We start from the raw sequence: 22,183 nt of genomic DNA on the forward strand, positions 1-22,183 counted from the left end.
CATACAGCTGATTGAAGAGGCTGGTTGGATACAAGTCTGCTGATTTCTAGTCCATTGTTCTTTTTTCTATGTTTGCTGCTTCCCATCATAATTGTTATATTAGGATTATCATCTTTGAGGTCTTTGTCTTTTCAACAATTTTTTTTTAAACTTGCTGTGGTCAAAATAATTTACAAGGCATTGTAGAGAACACAGAGAGGGAAAAGACTTGATCACATGTGCAAGGAGTTTAAAATTTAGTATTATCTAGATTTTCGGTTGAGGTAATATATACATGGTGTGATAAACATTGAAATAGTACAGAAGATTATACATTGAAAATTCTCTCGCCCCAGAAGGGATCCAAAGGCAATCACTCTCAATGGAATGGTTTTTTCTGCATTTCAGAAGTGTTCTGTAGGAGCATACATTTATATTTGTACATACACATATGCACTGTTTTGCACCTTTTTCTTTTAACAATATGTCCTAATATATCTACTTCATTTTTCGTTTAAATGACTTTAAATATGAATGGATAACAATATATGTCTGGTATTGTTAAATAAAAAATAAACTATTTTTTATTTGTGCTTGAGGCATGCAAAAATGGGCCACCCTTCTCCCATAATTTAGGAATATAACTGATACGTCCCAAATCTGCCACTGCCATTACCTCAGTCCAGGTCCCATCATCTCTACCCAGACATCGCCAGTCTTTCTGCCACTTCCTGTGCTCTCTTGCACTTCCTTCTCCACACAGAACCCCGGGTAACCTGTAAGAACATGTGCTAGAGTAGGTGTCTCCTCCATGGTTGCCCAGCACACACAGAAACTCCTTATTTTCTGGTCAAAAAGTCCTATGTGACCTGTCTGCCTATTGGCCCTGACCGCAGGCCTTCAGACCTACCATGCTCACGTATGCCAAGGAGCTGCTTATTGATCTTCCCTTTATCTTTGTATGGTTGCCCCTTGTCCACTTATGTTTTGAATTTCCTTGCATAGAGGTCTTCTTGTCCATCCAGTTGAAAAGCTAGTCTTTTAAGGTACCTTATATTAACTACCTTATGATAATTATGTGGAAGTCTACCAGAAAATGACAGAATCACCTTGATGTGTTTGTCTGTTTTCTTATTCCTTTATTGTCTGTTTCTACCTCTACTAAATCTAAGTTCTATGCCTGTGTTTTTCACCACTGGACTTGTATTAATACCTGATGTCATGATAGGTAGTAGAGACTCAGTAAATATTTATTGACTGAATATATGAATGAATGAGTGAATAGTTTTAAGGCATTTGTTTATATTATATTGTTACAAGTGTTACAACTGTTATACTGTACTGTTGATGTTACAGTAGGAATTATAGGCTTCTAGTAGTGAAGAATGAAACTACTATTTTGTGTAAATACTTACAGTATATATACACTATTATAGAAAAAAATATCATTGGTAGTTATAAAAAGTAGTTTTTAAAAGTTACTTAAGAATTTCCTGTGACATATCAGCTTATGATAAAATATTTGTTGTACTTACAGTACAGTAGAGTGGTACAGTATTTATGAATTATGCAAGATATGCCATTTGAAACAGTTTATAAAGATTCAGTAATGTGTTAAAGGATAATTCGAACTACTATCAATTCTTGTAGTATGTGAGAAGTTTTAGGTATACAGCATAATGATTTGATATTTGTATATATTATAAAATGATCACCTTACGTATTGACAGAACAATTTTTTTGTTGTGATGATGAATTTTAAGAACTATTCTCTTAGCAACTTTCAGATATGCAATAGAATATTATTAACTATATTCACCATGCCATACGTTACATGCCATAATTTATTTTGTAACTGGAAGTTAGTACATTTTGACCTGTTTCACCCATTTTATTCATCCCCTAGTCTGGTAACCATCAATCTGTTCTCTGTATCTATGAACTTGGTTTTTTGTTTGTTGTTTTTGTTTTAGATTCCACATATAAGTGATATCATACAGTATTTGCCCTTCTCTGTCTGACTTGTTTCGCCTGACATAATGCCCTCCAGGTCGATCCATATTGTGTCAAATGGCAAGATTTCACTCTTTATTATGGTGAATAATATTCCATTATATATATATATATATATATATATATATATATATATATATATATATCACTTCATCCATTCATCTGTCAGTGTTTCCATATCTTGGTGATTGTAAATAATGCTGCAATGAACATGGGGCTGCATATATCTTTTTTAATTAATGCTTTTTGTTTTCTTCAGATAAATGCTCAGAAGTGGAGTTACTGGATCATATGATAGCTCTACTTTTAATTTTTTGAGGAACCTCCATAATGTTCTCGATAGTAGCTGCTCCAGTATACATTCCCACCAACAGTGCACAAGGGTTCCCTTTTCTCTACATTCTTGCCAGCACTTGTTATCTCTTGTCTTTTTGATACTAGCTTTCCTAACAGGGGTGAAGTGATAACTCATTGTGGTTTTGATTTACATTTCCCTGATGATTAGTGATGTTGAGTATTTTTTTCATGTACTTGTTGGCCATCTATATATCTTCTTTGGGGGAAAAAAAGTGTCTATTTAGATCCTCTTTAGAAAAATGCCTATTTAGATCCTCTGCCCATTTTAAAATTGGATTTTTTTTGTTTTTGCTGTTGAGTTGTGTGTATTATATTTTGGGTATTACCCCTTTATCACATATATGATTTGCAAATATTTTTTCCCATTCAGTAGGTTGCCCTTTTATTTTGTTGGTGGTTCCTTTGCTGTGCAGAAGCTTTTTAGTTTAATGCAGTCCCACTTAACTGATTGTTGCTTTTTGCTGCCTTTACTTTTGGTACCAAATCCAAAACCATCATTACCAATAGTGACATCAAAAAGCTTACCCTCTGGGGGATCCCTGGATAGCTCAGCAGTTCAACGCCTGCCTTTGGCCCAGGGCGTGATCCTGGAGTCCTGGGATTGAGTCCTGCGGCAGGCTCCCGGCATGGAGCCTGCTTCTCCTGCTTCTCCCGCTTCTCTCTCTGCCTGTGTCTCTGCCTCTCTCTCTCTTTCTCTCTCTCTCTCTCTCTCTCGAATAAATAAATAAAATCTTTTTTTTTAAAAAAAAAAAAGCTTACCCTCTGGGGAACTTGATGGGATGAGCACTGGGTATTATATGTTGGCAAATCAAACTCCAATAAAAAAATATACATACATACATACATACATACATACATACATACATATATACATACACACATACATACATACATAAATAAAGCAAGCTTACCCTCTATGTTTTCTTCTAGGACTTACATGATTTCAGGCCTTGTATTCAAATATGTAATTCATTTTGTGTTAATATTTAGGTATGGTGTAGGAAAGAGGTCCAGTTTCATTCCTTTGCATGTAGCTGTCCAATTTTCCCAACATCATTTATTGAAGAGACTTGTACTTTCTCCATTGCAGATTCTTGGCTTCTTTGTTATAAATTAATTGAAATATATATATATATATATATATATATATATATATATATATATATATATATGACTTTTTTTTTCTGGGCTTTCTAGTCCATTGACCTGTGAATCTGTTTTTACGACAGTATCATACTGTTTTAATTACTGTAGCTTTGAAAAATAGTTTGAAATCAGGGAGAGTGATGCCTCCAGCCTTGTTCTTCTTTCTCAAGATTGCTTTGGCTGTTTGAGGTCTCGTGGTCCTATCCATCTCTTAGGGTGGTTTGTTCTATTTTTATGAAAAATGCTGTTGGAACTTTTATTTGATTGCACTGAATTCATAAATTGCATTGGGTACAATGAACATTTTAATAGTATTCTTCTAGTACCTGAACCCATAATATCTTTACATTTATTTTTGTCTTCTATAGTTTCTTTCATTGATATCTTACAGTTTTCACTGTACAGATCTTTTACCTTCTTGGTGAAATTTATTCCTAGATATTATATTCTTTTTGATATAATCATAAATGGAATTATGTTCTTAATTTCTCTTTCTTATACTTTGTTATTAGTGTATAGAAACACTTTACACTTTTCATATTTTTCATATATTGATTTTGTGTCCTGCTGCTTTCCTGAACTCTTTCATTAGTTCCAATAGTTTTGTTTTTTTTTTTTATGGAATCTTCAGGTTTTTTTATATATAATACCATGTCATCTGGAAATAAGGACAGTTTTACTTCTTTTTTTTTTTTTAATTTCCCCAATTTGAATGAATTTTATTTCTTTTTCTTACCTAATTGGTCTGGCTGGGACTTTCAATACTGTGATCAATAAAAGTGGCAAGTGTAGACATATTTATCTTGTTCCTGACTTGAGAAAAAGTTTTGAGGGACACCTGGGTGGCTCAGCTGTTGAGCATCTGCCTTCGGCTCAGGGCATGATCCTGGGATCCAGGATCGAGTTCCGCATCGGGCTCCCTAATGGGAGCCTGCTTCTCACTCTGCCTCACTCTCTGTCTCCCATGAATAAATAAATAAATCTTTAAAAAAAGAAAAAGTTTTGAGCCTTTTCATTGTTGAATATTATATTAGCTGTGCACTTGTCACATATGGCCTTTATTATGTTAAGGGATCTGCTACAGCTCTAACAAGTAGAAGAAAATTCTGCTTAAAAATTTTGGGGGATGCCTGGGTGGCTCAGCAGTTGGGTGACTGCCTTTGGCTCAGGGCATAATCCCGGGGTCCTGGGATCAAGTACCGTGTTGGTCTCTGCATGGACCCTGCTTCTCCCTTTTCCCATGTCTCTGACTCTCTGTGTCTCTCATGAATAAATAAATAAATTCTTTAAAAAAATTTTTTTTTGCTTAATAAGGAACTTAGTATAGATACTGAATCATTATATTGTATACCTGAAACTAATGTAATGTTATATGTCAATTATACCTCAATTTAAAAAAAGAACTTAGTGGCTACTTAGTATTTAAATTTTTGCTTACATTTGCAATAATGTTTTTTGTACTAGCATATTTAAGAAATTTTCCCAAAGACACAGGTGCTAATCAAATGGAAAGCAATTGTAAGGTGTAGGAAAAGCACTTTAGGAGTATAAATTCTCATAACACCTTATTGACCAACCTGTCCCTCAAAATGAATGAATAAAAATGTGTGTGTGTGTGTGTGTGTGTGTGTGTGTGTAATTGTTTGGAGTATTACATTAATAGAAATGTTAATTAGCAGTTACAGTTTCTGTGTGTAAAAGCATCTTGCACATTGTAAATAGGAAGTAAAATTAGTTGACTGTTAGCCAACTAATTCTCCAATAGATCAGTCAGGTTTAGCATCACATTTTGTCACCCTCATATAAGAGGCCCCTGAAGGCAGAATGTAATTATCTGCACCTAGCATAGTGTTACTCCAGACAATAGAATGTTCTCAAAAGTGTTTATTATGTGATGAATTATGCATATTAATTATACCTCAGATTGCCTTTCAATAATATAAGCATTTTTTAATTAGTTTTCTAGTGCTTATTTGCGTTTTTGTTGGCATGTCTACTCAGTTGAGTCAGACAGTTAATGGTTCAATATTTCCGCCGTTGCTAGCTGGGTTTATAAGTGTACCACAACAGAAGGTTAAGTTAATTGTCTAAGACATAGGTTAACCTAAGACATAGGTTTTGATTCTGTTTACATGGTGGCTGGATCCAAAAAAATAAATCTGATAACAGATGTGGAAAAAACAAAACTCAAAATAAGTTACTTTATACTAAGCATGCTTCTGTCACCCTGAGTGAGAACTAGAGATGAATGTTTATGATGTTTGTGAATATATGTCCTTTAATGTAGTGCTCTTTAAACTTGGGTACATGAAAATTGCCTCATGGGTATGGGAAAACAAGTGGATTAAGGGAATCAATTTTGAGAAATTCATCTTTAGTACTTCTCCCTTAAATGAATCTACCCTCTGTGAATGCACTTATGGTCAGAGTTTCAGGCTGTTTATTGTTTTTCACCTCTGCTTGACAATTGCCTTCTGCCACTTAAAAAAAAAAAGGGGGGGGGGGCAGCCCCGGTGACTCAGCGGTTTAGCGCCACCTTCAGTCCAGGGTGTGATCCTGGACACCCGGGATTGAGTACCATGTCAGGCTCCCTGCATGGAGCCTGCTTCTCCCTCTGCCTGTGTCTCTGCCTCTCTCTCTTTCTCTCTCTCTCTCTGAATAAATAAATAAAATTTTAAAAAAAAGAATTACCTACACGTGATGAAATAAATGACAGACCAATTTAAAGAAAAGGGGAGGTATAGCTCTTATCTGTAATCTTATTTGGTACATTGCAAACATGTGAAATCCTACAGGAATAGAAGGGGCAAACAAGAAGCCTATTCTAAATATTGATTTTAGAGGAGCCTCTAATGAGGGAGATAATGCAATTTGTCAATATTATTTGAAGGCACAGAGAAGAAAATAGAAATAGATCACCATTACTTTAACATATTTTGAGTTTCTCTAAACAATTTGAAATTCATTTGGTTACTAGTTTTATCATTAGTTTTTAAGTAATGTCTTTTTCAAACATAGTCATTTTTTTATAATAACTTCCAGAGGAGTACATATTTAATTTTATATTTAAAAAGTCTATTTGATCTGATTATCTGCATGAAGCAGCATTGCACTTGGAAAAGATTGCTATGGTGTTGATGGTGCCATAATTCTTCCTGGGTACAAATTTTACTGCGGTCACTGTCTCACTAAAGGAAATTGGAAGCTATCTAATTTATCCTTTGTACTTTGTATAATAACTTAAGGACTACATGGAGAAAAAAATCATGGGAGTTTAGAGATGATTGAACTAAAATACATGAACATCATAGATTGTAAAATGTGCCTCTCGGTAGAAGGGTGGGAGAGAGGGAAGGGAGGAAGAAAGAGAGACAGAGAATCTCAGGGATACACAATGCATGATAATGGAGAAAACATCAGAGAACCAGGTGTGGGCTGTCAGTGGTGGTGCTAAGCCTTGAATAAAATTGCATTTTATCATCTCAGTGAAAAGCAATCAAAATTTTAGAACAAAGACTTAAAAGTAAATTTAGACCAAGATACCTTGATCTCTGTGATTTAAGCAATTTACTTTTGCTTTCTCATTCTTAAAATTTAATGAACTTCAAATCTGAAGAATCATTCTGTCCTATTTAATCTCAGTGGAGATTTGGTTATTATCTACCTCCTGGGTTAAGTTGCAGGAATTTCACTTAAACAATTGATAAACTTCAAAGCAGTGGTATGTTGTTGTTTTTTTTTAATTTAAATTCAGTTAGCCAACATGTAGTACATAATTAGCTTCAGATGTAGTGTTCAATAATTTGTCAGTTGCAATAACGCACAGTGCCTTCCCCAATGTCCATCACCCAATTACCCCATCTCCCCTACCCACCTCCCTTCCAGCAACTCTGTTTCCTATAGTTAAGAGCAGAGCATCTCATGGTTTTTCTCCTTCTCTGATGAATTCCCATTCAGTTTTCCTTCCCTTGTCCTATGATTCTCTGTGGTGTTTCTTATAATCCACATATGAGTGAAACCATATAATAATTGTCTTTCTTTGATTGACTTATTTCACTAGACATAATACCCTTCAGTTCCATCCACATTGATGTAAATTGGAAATATTCATCCTTACTGGTGGCTGAGTAATATTCCATTGTATATATAGACCATATCTTCTTTGTCCAGCAATTCCACTACTGGATATTTACCCCAAAGATATAAATGTTGTGATCCGAGGGGACACCTACACCCCAAAGTTCATAGCAGCAATGTCCACAATATCCAAACTGTGGAAAGAGCCCAGATGTCCATCAAAAGCAGTGGTTTTCAACAAAGAGTTCATATCAGAGTCAGGAGTAGAGCATTTAAAAGCGTTCATGTATTTTCTCAACTGGAAATCTGATTTAGTAGATCTGGGATGGGACTCAGTGATCAATATTTTTAAAGAATCCCTTGACTCATTTTGGTGTGCAACCTTACACTTTTGGTTGAAACCAGTATGGTGAAGACTATGTTTTCCCTAGGTACCAATTCTGGAAATATTTCTGAAAATCAACCTATGGGTATGCTCATTCTTTACTCAGATATCTGTCTTCCATTTATACCTTTGTGTATTAGTTTCCTAAGGCTGCTCTAACAAACCTGGTGTCTTAAAACAACAGAAATTTATCTTCTCATAACTTTGGAGGCCAGAAATCTGAAATCAAGGTATCAACATGGCTGTACTCCCTTTGGAGTGTCTAGGAGAGAATCCCTGCCTCTTCCAATGTATGGTGTTTGCTGGCATTCCTTCACTTGTGTCTGTATCCAATTTCTGTATCCATCTTCACTTGTCCTTCTCTTCTTCTGTCTTCCATAAATATCCCATCTTCCATCGTCTATAGATACCACCCAGACCAGATACCCTCCCCATCTCAAGATATTAACTTAATCACATTTGCAGTCCTTTTACTATAATCAGAAATGTTTACAGGTTCCAGGGATTAGAACCTGGACATCATTGGAGGATCCATTATTTATCCCACCACAACTGGTTATCACCTCACTGCATATATATATGGGTTGCTATGGACCCATTAAGGTTGATTTATCCCCAACCATCAATTCATAGTCACCAAGATATAACAGCCTTTCATGACAATGTTGCCCAGAAACCTTGTTCTCTTGGAGCTAGACCAAATAATTCCTCACAAATTTATTCCTTAAATTAGGGATAAATTATTTTCCTGAGCTATAGACTACATCTCCAGTTTTAGCCATTTATATGGCAAGTATCTTTAGTTGTAAGTGGACTGAGGATATAGAATCAGTGTGGCAAACCAATCATGGTCACCAAAAAGGCATTTCAAATATATGTCCTAGCAGCAGTGGCTCTTGTTGAAAGCTCATCCTTTAGAATATTACAGTGACTACCATTATTGAATATATTCTAAGAGAGGCACAAGCCTTGTTACCTTTTCACCTGGGCCTTGACAAGCCAGCATTTACAGTGCTGTAAAGGTTGGTCTTGAGAGGAGAGAATGTAGTTAGTTGAATATAGCCAGTTGATTTCTGAGAAATGTGTTTTTTGAGTCAGTTTATGAAATACAGCTATTGGACCTTGAGAGAAGTTAGTTAACACTGGACTTCAATTTTTTTCATCTATAAAAGGAAGAATTTGTTTTATGATCTCTAAGGCTCCTGTCCTGTCATCTGTGAAATTTCATTTTGTTGTTTCTGTCAGGTTTAATCCAATCGATGGGTAGTGAAATGAAATAGAGAGGCCAGGCAAAAGTTGGTCGGAAATACAAATCCAGACCACAATGAGCTACCACCTCACACCAGTGAGAATGGTGAAAATTAACAAGACAGGAAACAACAAATGTTGGAGAGGATGTGGAGAAAGGGGAACCCTCTTGCACTGTTGGTGGGAATGTGAACTGGTGCAGCCACTCTGGAAAACTGTGTGGAGGTTCATCAAAGAGTTACAAATAGAGCTACCCTACGACCCAGCAATTGCACTGCTGGGGATTTACCCCAAAGATACAGATGCAGTGAAATGGCAGGACACCTGCACCCCAATGTTTATAGCTGCAATGTCTACAGTAGCCAAACTGTGGAAGGAGCCTCGGTGTCCATTGAAAGATGAATGGATAAAGATGTGGTTTATGTATACAATGGAATATTACTCAGCCATTAGAAGCGACAAATACCCACCATTTGCTTCAACGTGGATGGAACTAGAGGGTATTATGCTGAGTGAAGTAAGTCAATTGGAGAAGGACTAACATTATATGGTCTCATTCATTTGGGGAATATAAAAAATAGTGAAAGGGAATAAAGGGGAAAGGAGAGAAAATGAGTGGGAAATATCCAAGAGGGTGACAGAACTCTGGGAAATGAACAAGGGGTAGTGGAAGGGGGAGGTGAGCAGGGTGTTGGGGTGACTGGGTAATGGGCACTGAGGGGGGCACTTGACAGGATGAGCACTGGGTGTTATGCTATATGTTGGCAAATTGAACTCCAATAAAGAAAAAGAAAAGAGGAAAGGAAAGGGGAGGGGAGGGGAGGGGAGGGGAGGGGAGGGGAGGGGAGGGGAGGGGAGGGAAGGGAAGGGAAGGGAAGGGAAGGGAAGGGAAGGGAAGGGAAGGGAAGGGAAGGGAAGGGAAGGGAAGGGAAGGGAAGGGAAGGGAAGGGAAGGGAAGGGAAGGGAAGGGAAGGGAGAGAAGGAAGGAAGGAAGGAAGGAAGGTAGGGAGGGAGGGAGGAAAGAAAGAAAGGAAGGGAGGAAAGAAAAAGAAAGAAAGAAAGAAAGAAAGAAAGAAAGAAAGAAAGAAAGAAAGGAAGGAAGGAAGGAAGGAAGGAAGGAAGGAAGGAAGGAAGGAAGGAAGGAAAGAGAGAGAGAGAGAGAGAGAAAGAGAAGATAAAGAGAGAAAGAAAAAAAGAAAAGAAAAGAAAAGAAAAAAGAAAGTTGGTTTGAAACAGGCTTTTAATGGGATGTGCTCTAGGGTGAGGTTCCATAGCCAGCAGGGGAGGGAGAGAGCAGGGAAGTCGCAGCTGGGAAAGTTGCGCCCAGGGGAGTGCAAGCAGGCTTTTTAAGGGGGGAGGGGAGAGGGGTTGTGTGTCTGTACTGGATGATAGGTATAAGGCATATTACTGGTAAATCAGCATGGAGTGATAACTGCTTATGCCCTTACATGGGATCTGGGTAAAGTACGGTTCAGGTTTCCTGCATAGGTCCAGTCTCCCCCTGATGATGTATTGTTGGGTGGTCTGCTGTGATGGGAAAGTTCTGAGGTGGGGGCAACAAGGTGGAGGGTTGGCCTCCATTTCTTTGGTCCCTCCTGATCCCCCTTGATCCTGCCAGCCCGACAATTTCTTGAGTAGAAATTAGAGAGTTTCGCAGTTCATCCCGACATTATTAGTAAAAGGCTTGTCCCTTTGCCATTAGTAGGCGGATACAAATATGATTTTTAACTTGGAGCTTTCTTGCTTGTATGATATAAATATAATAGTAATGGATGAAACAGTTGATAGAAAAATTCTGGCAGTCCTAGGATCATCTTGGATATATTTCATATTACTATAAGCTACCTTTACTTGGGCTTTATGTATAGCATTTCCATCAAAAACTTAAGTACTGTATACTAACAGAGTTCACTAAGACTGAGAGTACATTTTCGCTTTTAGGCGTTCATGCCATAGTTCCTCTTTTCTGAGTTGTGGTGCTTTGGAGACATCTCAGTGCATCTGACATATGGATCTAAAGTTCACAAGAGGTCACATGGGCTGAAGATAAACCCTTAGGCTCATCCACATTTAAGTGATAAGATGAGGAAGATATGAGTAATCGGGATTATCCAAAGAGGAGAAAATAACTGTATTGTGTCACAGAAAATAAGGAAGAAAATATTAAGAATATTCAATGCTGCTGATAGGCAAAGTGATACAGGAACACTGAAAAGTGGCCTTGAATTTATAATGAAGCTGACACATTTATTGTGATCAGTTTTTAATGAAGGAGCAGGAATGAAAGCAAGTTGCTTGAGTTGAAGAGAAGACAATTAAGTACAGATATGAATTGCAGAAACTTCTCCCAGAAATTTGGCTACAATAGGGACTGAGGAACAAAGGGTGATAACTAAGTTGCAGAAGTAGGGTTCAGAGAAACTTGCACATGTCTGAGAGCTGATAGAAAAGAGCTAATAAAGGAAGAGACGTGTTACCACAGACAGCCTTTTGTAGATGTGGGATGTCCCCTTCCTTACCATCAGAAAGACAGAAAAAAATGTATTTTAGGGAAGATGGCAAAAAGAGGCTTATGAATGAAGTGTCTCCTGAAGTTTGAGATGATGAATATTCAATGGCATTAATTTGTGCTCTTGTTTAATTTTCATTATTAGGGCTGAATTAGGGTCAGCTGTGAAGCTCAGGAGGATTACTCTAGGGGCTAGGTCAGCGCTGCGTAGCCAACCTCCTTGACTTCAGGGATGGGTCCAATTATTATACCTCATCTTCCAGCCACATGGATTAGTCTGTGGGGAGGACAGGTGATCTAAACGACATCAATTAGAATCTTTTCAAGTTGGAGTTAGGAGAAAGAACTGTTTTCTCTTATTATAAAAGAAGTAAATGAGTGTTGCTTATTGTAGACAAGTTGCTTGTATAGTAAGGAAACAAGGAATGGAGATGTTTGGGGTAAAAAGAGGAGAATTGTTGAGAAGAGAGGAGCAGAGTTTTGAATGCCTGTGTCCTTGAGGCCAGGTTCATCCATGTCTTTTTTGATTTGGCTAAAGAAACCAAGAGTTCACCCTCATGCTCAAGGTAGCTCTGGGTTAATGTCTGAAACTAAAGAAACCTTAACTAATGTAGGGGATATAATTGTGGAGAAGTCAGAGTAGGATTGCTCAAGAGTTTCAATGTTTCTTTTTGGGTACAGCAAAGAGGCAGGGGGACAAAGAAATTGAGGATATTAATAATAACAAGACTGGTTGATATGGGAGACCGTGGAGTCTAGGCTGCACAAGGATGGAAGGGAGACTGGTGCTAAAGATAAGGGGAATCAGGGAATTCAATTCTTAACTAAGCTAAGTAGATAAAAAAAAGGGGAAATTGTGATGAAGGATATGTAGTGTTAGATGCATTTGCAAAATATCTTTTCCTTTTTTTTTTTTTTTTTTAAGGAAAATAGTGTCATTATAAAGTACCAGAAAAATTCAAGAAAATCCCTTTGTAATTTTGCAATTGAAAAGGATAAGGAGAACATCCACTTCTTAGATTTGTCATGTTATAATATATACACTGGGAGGGGACTACAATATGGCAAGTTTGCTGAATTTTATAGGATATTTTATAAAAGATTTCTTTTTGCATGATGTACAGCTGAATAGGATTTTCTATTTTGGAACTCAGTACCTCATTAAGGAGAATATTCTCAAGGGCAAAATATTTGAAAAAACTTGTTCTAGGACAGAATTAAATGTATTGAAAATTTTTAGATGCTTAGATATCATTTTCAAGTATCTGCCTTTAAGAATCGATTTTTTTTTTAATCTTTACTACAAGAAGCAGGCTCCATGCAGGGAGCCCAACGTGGGACTCAATCCCAGGTCTCCAGGATCAGGCCCGGGGCTGAAGGCGGCACTAAACTGCTGAGCCAATGGGGCTGCCCCAATCTGTCTCTCTCTCTCTCTTTTTTTTTTTTCAATAAATTTATTTTTTATTGGTGTTCAATTTGCCAACATCTGTCTCTTTTCAATGCAGTTTCTCAGCTCACTCTTGCTTGGGGATTCAAAATACTCACACAAGTAATGAAACACATTCAGAAAGGATTTGCCAGCAGGAGTCTCCAGGCTTGAGTTAGACTTCTACTCTCTCTGCACTTCTAAATAAGTGCAGCCTCTTGAGACATTTAAACAGTGGGTTGCTGTAGTTCTTCAGGAAGTTTAGTTCTTCAAAAAGAATATCCAATCTTTGTCCTTCAATTTACCCCTTATTTTAATTTGATGTTCTATCAGTTTTTACATGTGAGGATGCATTCTACCATGTCCTGATAGTGATGAAATGCCTCCTAATTTTTATTAGCTTGGTAATTATCTAGTATTTAAACTGACTGTTATAGCCACCTACAAAATTCCCACAGAATCTATGAAAATACTGGCTAAAGATACATGGATTAAATCTTAAGTAATATAAAGTCTATAACCTAAATGTCTTTGTGCTGAATCTTTGGCGAGTCATATAGGTCCAAGTCCTTTTTGAAGAAAAACATTCCAACATCATTATAATGTTATGAGGCAGTATTCTTTTCTTTGATACAATTTGTTGCAGTGGTTTTATAGCTTAGAGATACATTTGTGTTTTCTTTTATATATAACTTACTCAAAATTAAGGAAGTAGAGATGTGGAATAGCATTTTCTTGGATGATTTTCATAGTGGAACAATTGATTTCAAGGATCTTATCATATCTGGGAGAATCAGAGGCAATCAGGTTGACTTTGTCATTAGTGTTGCCAAGGCTCTAAGGAAGTTTTCTGTCTTTCCCCTTGACCACCTCATGCACACCAGGGTAACACTCATTAGCTATAAGCACAATTATGAAGTTAGACTGATAAAAACTGCATGAGTCATTGGTATAAAACTCTAAAATTATTCCACGATCATTCTCCATAATCTAGCTTCAGCCCCCCTCACATGTATCTTGCTCATTAAATTGTTATGAAAACAGTTATATTTATTATATCAATGAAAAAGATATTCACACTTCAGTATCCAAACTCATGAAACTATAAGACCGTATTTTGAATTAAAAAATGGAGTACACAGTCTAATTTTCATCATATCCTAATATTTTACTATGGTACAATGCAATACAGTGTTGTGTGTATTTATAAAAGTCATTTTTTACTTGGTGCAAAATCTATTTTACAAAATGCTGCTTTTTTACCCTATGCTCATTTGTTTCATCTGTGTATTCCTGATCTTTCAGAGCCGACAGAGTGACCAACAAGGGGCTGGGGAGTTGCTTGCTGACTCCATTCAAACCTTTTGGCTTTGGTCATTTGCTGAATTAAAAATATTGAATAGAACTGAAAGAATATTCCATCTTATTTTCTCTCTTTACAGGCTTTGTACAACTCTATTAAGAATGAGAAGCTTGAATGGGCAGTGTAAGTACCTGCATGTCAGCATTTTAATAAATGAACCAGTTCTTTTCTTACTGTCTTTCTTTATGCTTTAGAGGTGATCCTAGAGAAGGTGATCCTAGAGAAGGATTAAATATGCATGGCCAGTTCTCATTTTACACCAGTGTCTAATGTAAGAATTTAACTTAAAAAAGTTACTAAAGTTGTCCATAAATTAGATCAAAATATGTCTTTTAAATAGAACTGCATATGATTTTTATTTTTGATTTTCACTGATAGTAAGAATTCAAATATGTTTTTCTACCATGTGACGTAACAACAATCTGCAAATGAACTTAGAATCAGAATTTGGAGGATAAATCTTATTCCTTTCATCTGTACATTGGAAAAAAGTGGTTTAGCATTGACTACATATATCTCACATATAACAGGCCAGAATGAATTTAAGCAAATGCTACTTAAACTGTTTCCAATAACTGTAAGATTGTATGATACTATTTTAAATTAGGGATTTTGAATTTGAGACTAATATTTACAAGTACATGTGATATGTCTATATTTGTATACATCATCAGATTCAAAGACAATATATCATTTCAAGGAAAACTTGTTAAGATAATAAAAAGAATTCATGGCCTATGCTCCAAAGTGATCACTTTTGGACTTATAAGTCATGAGTAAAAGTGAGTTTCCTAGAAAAATTTCATAAATACTATACTTAGAATCTTGCTGAGATACTAAAGGCATATCCTGGAGATCCCTCAGTGGCTCGGTGGTTTAGTGCCTGCCTTTGGCCCAGGGCATGATCCTGGAGTCCAGGGATTGACTCCCACATCTGGCTCCCTGCATGGAGCCTGCTTCTCCCTCTGCTTGTGTCTCTGTCTCTGTCTGTCTCTCTCTCTCTCTGTCTCTCATGAATAAATAAATAAAATCTTTTTTTAAAAAAAAGGCATATCCTGACCTCTGTAGAGAAAATTAATCTCCTCTAGAGAAAATTAATAAAAATGAAGTATAAATATATTCATACTATGGGAGAGAATATTTTGAAGATTCCTTTATAAAAGTTATTTTAAAAACCAGATAAATGTACCTCTGAGGATCTGTTCTGTAAATCTAAATTCTTGATGTAGTGAATTTGTTACAGTTTTTTTTTAAGATCTTTATTTATTCATGAGAGACACAGAAAGAGGCAGAGTTATGCCCCCTCTTCCTATGTCTCTCCCTCCCTCCCTTTCTCTCTCTCTCTATGTCTCTCATGAATCAATAAATAAAATATTAAAAAAAATAAACTTAGCCTTAATCATCTGTCTGAACTTTGTCATATATTCTCCATTTCTGTTAACAGTACCAGTATTTCCCTACTTAGGGAATTTGGCGTCTGGTTAGATTTTGGCCTCTACATTATCTTTGACTCCTCCCATGCCACTTTTTTCACTGCTGCAGATTCGACTCCAAACAGCACCCTTCCTCTCCATTCCTACTGCTACAGTCTGATTTCAGGCAATCAGACTTTTTGTATCCTAGCAGGTGCATCCGTCTCCAGCCTCTTTCTACTACTTTAACCTATTTGAATTCAGAATTCAAACTTGCTCCCCTGCTCTAAAACTTCACTTAGGGGATCCCTGGGTGGCGCAGCGGTTTGGCGCCTGCCTTTGGCCCAGGGCGCGATCCTGGAGACCCGGGATCGAATCCCACGTCGGGCTCCCGGTGCATGGAGCCTGCTTCTCCCTCTGCCTGTGTCTCTGCCTCTCTCTCTCTCACTGTGTGCCTATCATAAATAAAAATAAATAAATAAAATAAATAAATAAATAAAAAAATAAAACTTCACTTAGGCTCTTTACATTCTGTCGGTAATCTATTTTTTCTCCAATATTTGTCTTTACATAGCCTACATTTCAACTAAGTTAACTACTATGCACACATCCCTGTACTTGTCTCATGGCTACCTGCCTTTATGCTGGTATTCATGAAGCAACCTCTGCCTAGAATCCACATCTGTACCAATCTTTTGTGTTCAAAGCCTGCCATTCTTTGTAGCTGAGCTCCTAACCGGAAATAATCTCAGCCCTTAGACATCTATTTTACTTTATTTAATGATACTGTCAGCTTCTACTCCTCATTATAGTTATTTGTAGGAATGTTCCATTACTGTAAGCTCTTTAAGGAAATGATACATGTCTGCATTTGTCCCTTTATATCTTCCTTTACTGAGTATAGTGCTTATAGGCAATGAAGTCTACATAAAAAGCTATGGAAAGAACAATAACAATAGTGCAAGGAATTGCGTTTCCTAAAAGATCAGCCTACCATTGTATAGTTTAGACAATGGTTAGTGAGAAAGAAGATGCTTCTACAAAATTTGTAGAATAATGTATACTTGCTTGGGAGGCTACTTGATACGGACTGTAGAAGCTTAGAAAAAATCAAATTATGCAACTGTGGAATGTTATAAAATGGAGAGACTTAAGAGTTTTTAGTCCTTTGGCTTTCTAGCTGGATTTCATAGAGCACTAGAACTTCCTAGAACCTAGGAATACATCTAGGTACCACCCTAGGTGATCTGAGTAAGGAGAAAGAAGGGCAATAACAGGGGCTCAGTTCTACATTCTAGAAGCATCATGCCTATTTCAGATGATCAAAGCAGCCTCACTTTTATCTTTTTTGAAATGTGTATTTCAAAATCCACAGTTCCCAGTTCTCACTGGTTCTCACTGTATCTCACTGAAATCCCAGTGTTCTCATTTCTTATATGAAGAAAATGAAGTCAAGAACCATTCATTAAGGGATGCCTGGGTAGCTCAGTGGTTAGGCATCTGCCTTCAGCTCAGGGCATGATCCTGGGATCCTGGGATCGAGTCCCACATTGGGCTCCCTTTGAGGAGCCTGCTTTTCCCTCTGCTGTATCTCTGCCTCTCTATCTTTGTGTCTCATGAATAAATAAATGAAATCTTAAAAAAGAAAGAAGCATTCATTAAGAAATCCAAAGTTACAGTCTAGTGACAAAGCTAGAATTTGTTAAAATGTTGTTTCAAATGTTGCTCTGTAGGAAATGGCCATATGAAAAGGGTAGTTTTATTTCCATTCAATCGTGTTTTTCTTGTAACTTAGACTGATTTAGATGAGCCACCTTTAGCTTGTGAATGCAATTTATTGTCCTAAATTTGTTTTCCTTATCATTTTCTCTTTTATTATAATACTCCCTATTTTTTATTATTTGTAAACATTAGAGTCCTCCAGGAAGAAAAATTGTAATTCCCTATACTTACCTTTTAGATTTGAACTTATATTCTAGGGATCCCGGGATGGCTCAGTGGTTTAGCGCCTGCCTTTGGCCCAGGGTGTGATCCTGGAGTCCTGGGATCGAGTCCCACATCAGGATCCCTGTGTAGAGCCAGCTTCTCCCTCTGTCTGTGTCCCTCTGTGTGTCTCTCATGAATAAATAAATAAATTTTTTTTTTTAAAAAAAAGAATGTTTTGAACTTGTATTCTAAAGAAAAGAGTACTTCTCTGTCTTATTTTTTAAATACTTTTTACCTTGAAGTTAAAATTATTTTATTTCTATCACAAAAAGATAAATCACAGTAATTCATTTTTGCAGTGAATTATTCTGTTAATAACTTTAATATCCTAAAGCCCTAGTGAATTTAGATATATGAAGTTATTAATTAAGATGGTGTTTCTTTTTTTTTTTTTTTTTAAGATTTTATTTATCTCCAGGGATCTCCCTAAGGTGGTGTTTCTTAATAGTATATGTAGACAAAGGAAAACTTTCTTACTTAAACAAAGTATTTTGGATCAAGACATTTATATCACACTTTGATCTAAGACATCCAAAAGTAATTTCGTTTTTTATTTCAGTTTTTATTTTTTAATTATTTTTGAGTAATTTAAAAAGTATTTTCTCTTTTAATTTTGATTCCGGTGTAATTAACATATAGTCTTATATTAGTTTCAGGTGCATAATACAGTGATTCAGCAGTTCCATATTTTACTCAGTGCTCATCAAGATAAGTGTTTTCTTAATCCCCTCCACCTATTTTATCCATCCCCCCACCCACCTGCCCTCTAGTAAGCATTTTCTTGTTCTGTATAGTTAAGGGTCTGTTTTGGTTTGTCTCTCTCTTTTTTTTTTGCCTTTGTTCATTTGTTTCATTTCTTAAATTCCACCCAAGTGAAATAGTATGGTATTTGTCTTTCTCTGACTGGCTTATTTCACTTAGCATTGTATGCTCAGGTCCATCCATATTGTTACAAATGGCAAGTTTTCATTCTTTTTTAGGGCTGAATAATATCAGTGTGTGTGTGTATACAATTCTATACAGACATATATATAGAATTGTATACACACACACACACACACACACACATCCCATCTTTATCCATTCATCTTTCAGTGGATACTTGGAAGGCTTCAGTAATTTGGCTGTTGTAAATAATGTTGCAATAAACATGGGGGGGGGTGCATGTATCCCTTTGAATTAGTGTTCTTGTATTTTTTGTGGTAAATAAGTAGTATGATTACTGGATTATAGAGTAGTTCTATTTTTAATTTTTTGAGAAACCTCATACTGTTTTCCACAGTTACTACTACAGTTTGCATTCCCACCAGCAGGGCACAAGGGTTCTTTTACTACATATCCTCACTAACACTTGCTTCTTGTATTTTTTAGCCAGTCTGACAGGTGTGAGGTAATGTCTCATTATGATTTTGATTTGCATTTCACTGATGATGAGTGATGTTGAGCATCTTTTCATGTGTCTATTGACCATCTGAATGTCTTTTTTGGAAAAATGTCTGTTTATGTCTCCAGCTCATTTTTTTTAAAGATTTATTTATTTATTTATTCATGATAGAGAGAGAAAGAGAGAAAGAGAGGCAAAGGGAGAAGCAGGCTCCACGCCGAGAGCTCGACGCATCCAGCCCATTTTTTAATTGGATTTTTGTTTTTTGAGTGTTGAGTTCTATAAAGTCTTAATATATTTTAGATACTAACCATTATTAGAAATGTCATTTGCAAACATCTTGCCCATTCAGTAGGTTGTTGTTTAGTTTTCTTGGCTATTTCTTTTCCTTTGATGTCGCCCCAATAGTTTATTTTTGCTTTTGTTTCTCTTGCCTCAGAAGACATATCTAGATAGATGTTGCTACTGCCAGTGTCAGAGAAATGACTGTTTGTGTTCTTTCCTAGTACTTTAATGGCGTCAGATCTCACAGTTAGGTTCCTAATCCATTTTGAGTTTATTTTTGTGTATGGTGTGAAAAAGTCATCCAGTTTTCTTCCTTTACATGTTGCTGTCCGTTTTCTCAACAGCATTTGTTGAAAAGGCTGTCTTTTTCCCAACACACATTCTTTTCTGCTTTGTTGAATATTAATTGATCATATAATTATAAGTTTATTTCTGGGATTTTCTATTCCACTGATCTCGGTATCTTTTTGTGTCAGTACCATACTGTTTAGATCACTACAGCTTTGTAATATAACTTGAAGTCCAGAATTGTGATACCTCCAGCTTTCTTGTTCTTTTTCAAGGTTGCTCTGGCTATCTGGAGTCTTCATGATTCCATACAAATTTTAGGGTTGTTTTTTGTATTTCTGTGAAAAATGCTGTTGGTATTTTGATGGGATTGCATTAAATGTGTAGTTTGCTTTGGGTAATATGGACATTCTAACAATATCTGTTCTTCCGATCCGTAAGCCTGGAATGTCTTTCCATTTCTTCAGACCATCTTGAATTTCTTTCATCAGTGTTTTATAGTTTTCAGAATACAAGTCTTTCACCTCTTTGGTTAAGTTTATTCCTACTTATCTCATTATTTTTTGTGCCTTGGAAAAGGGAGTATTTTCTTAATTTCACTTTCTACTACTTCATTATTGGTGCACAGAAATGCAACAGAGTTCTGTACATTGATTTTGTATCCTATGTATTTACCGAATTCATTTATGAATTCTAGAGGTTTTTTGGTGTAGTCTTTTGGGTTTTCTATCTAAAATATGGTATCATCTGCAAATAGCAAAAGTTTTACTTCTTCCTTCCCAAATTGAATGCCTTTTATTTCTTTTTGTTTTCTGAGTATTGTGGATAGGACTTTCAGTTCTATGTTAAATAAAAGCAGAGAGAGTGGATATCCTTTTCTTGTTCTTGACATTAAGAGAAAAGCTCTTAGATTTTCCCCATGTAGGATGATGTTGACTGTGGGTTTTCATATGAGGCCTTTATTATGTGGAAGTATATTCCCTCTAGCCCTACTTTGTTGAGGGCTTTTATCATGAATTGATCTTGCACTTTATCAAATGCTTTTTCTGCAGATATTTTAAGATTCTTATCCTTTCTCTTACTGATGTGATGTAGTCCATTGATTTGCCAGTATTTAACCACCTTTCATCCCTGCATTAAATCCCACTTGACAGTGGTGAATGATTTTTTTAATGTACTGTTGGATGCAGTTTGCCAGTATTTTATTGATGATTTTTGCATGTGTGTTCATCAGAGATATTGGACTACAGTTCTCTTTTTTTACTGTGTCTTTATCTGGTTTTGGTAACAGAGTAATGCTACCCTCATAGAATGAATATAGAAGTTTTCTTTCTTCTTATAGTTTTTGGGAAGGATAGGTATTCACTCTTTAATATTTGAATTCATCAGTGAAGCCATATGATCCTGGACTTTTGATTATTGGGAGTTATTGATTACTGATTGAGTTACATTGCTGGTAATAGATCTTTTCAAATTTTCTATTTCTTCCTGCTTTAGTTCTGGCAGGTAATATGTGTCTAGGAATTTGTCCATTTCTTCTATGTTGTTTGGTATGTTAACATATAGGTTTTCATAATACTCTCTTACAGTTGTTTGTATTTCTGTGATGTTGGTTGTTATTTCTCTTCTTACACTTCTGGTTTTGTTTATTTGAGTTCTTTCATTCATTCTCTCTCTCTCTCTCTCTCTCTCTCTCTCGATATTTTGGCTAGAATTTTATCAATTCTTTGATCTTTTCAGAAAACCAACTCCTTGTTTCATTGATCTGTTCTATTGTTTTTTTAGTTTCTGTATCATTTATTTCTGCTGTAATCTTTGTTATATCCTTCCTTCAGCTTGTTTTCGACTTAGTTTGCTGTTCTTTCTCTAGCTCCTTTAGGTAAAAAGTTAGGTTGTTTATTTGAGATTATTCCAGCTTTAGGAGATAGGGCGATATTACTATATAAACTTACCTCTTATTTTTTTAATAAATTTATTTTTTATTGGTGTTCAACTTGCCAACATATAGAATAACACCCAGTGCTCATCCCATCAAGTGCCCCCCTCAGTGCCCGTCACCCAGTCACCCCCACCCCCCACCCACCTCCCCTTCCACCACCCCTAATTCGTTTCCCAGAGTTAGGAATCTCTCATGTTCTGTCTCCCTTTCTGATATTTCCCACTCATTTTTTCTCCTTCACCTTTATTCCCTTTCACTATTTTTTATATTCCCCAAATGAATGAGACCATATAATATTTGTCCTTCTCCGATTGTCTTATTTCACTCAGCATAATACCCTCCAGTTCTATCCACGTCGAAGCAAATGGTGGATATTTGTCGTTTCT

At 36.2% G+C, this 22,183-nt stretch overlaps 1 protein-coding gene across 13 annotated transcripts in view; it reads left to right on the top strand.

Moving 5' to 3' along the window:
* The window catches only part of PSD3 (pleckstrin and Sec7 domain containing 3), a 713,619-nt gene that overhangs the window by 494,844 nt on the left and 196,592 nt on the right, over positions 1–22,183 (top strand). For 12 of the 13 annotated variants that reach the window (XM_077849457.1, XM_077849458.1, XM_077849455.1 and 9 more), the window contains one exon: positions 14,583–14,626. The exons of the other annotated variant lie outside the window; for it this stretch is intronic. In XM_077849457.1, the coding sequence (XP_077705583.1) occupies positions 14,583–14,626 (44 nt within the window). The remainder of the gene's footprint in view (positions 1–14,582; positions 14,627–22,183) is intronic. 13 annotated transcript variants of the gene reach the window in all.

Source organism: Canis aureus, chromosome 15, assembly GCF_053574225.1.
Source record: "Canis aureus isolate CA01 chromosome 15, VMU_Caureus_v.1.0, whole genome shotgun sequence".
NCBI classification, from domain to species: domain Eukaryota; kingdom Metazoa; phylum Chordata; class Mammalia; order Carnivora; family Canidae; genus Canis; species Canis aureus.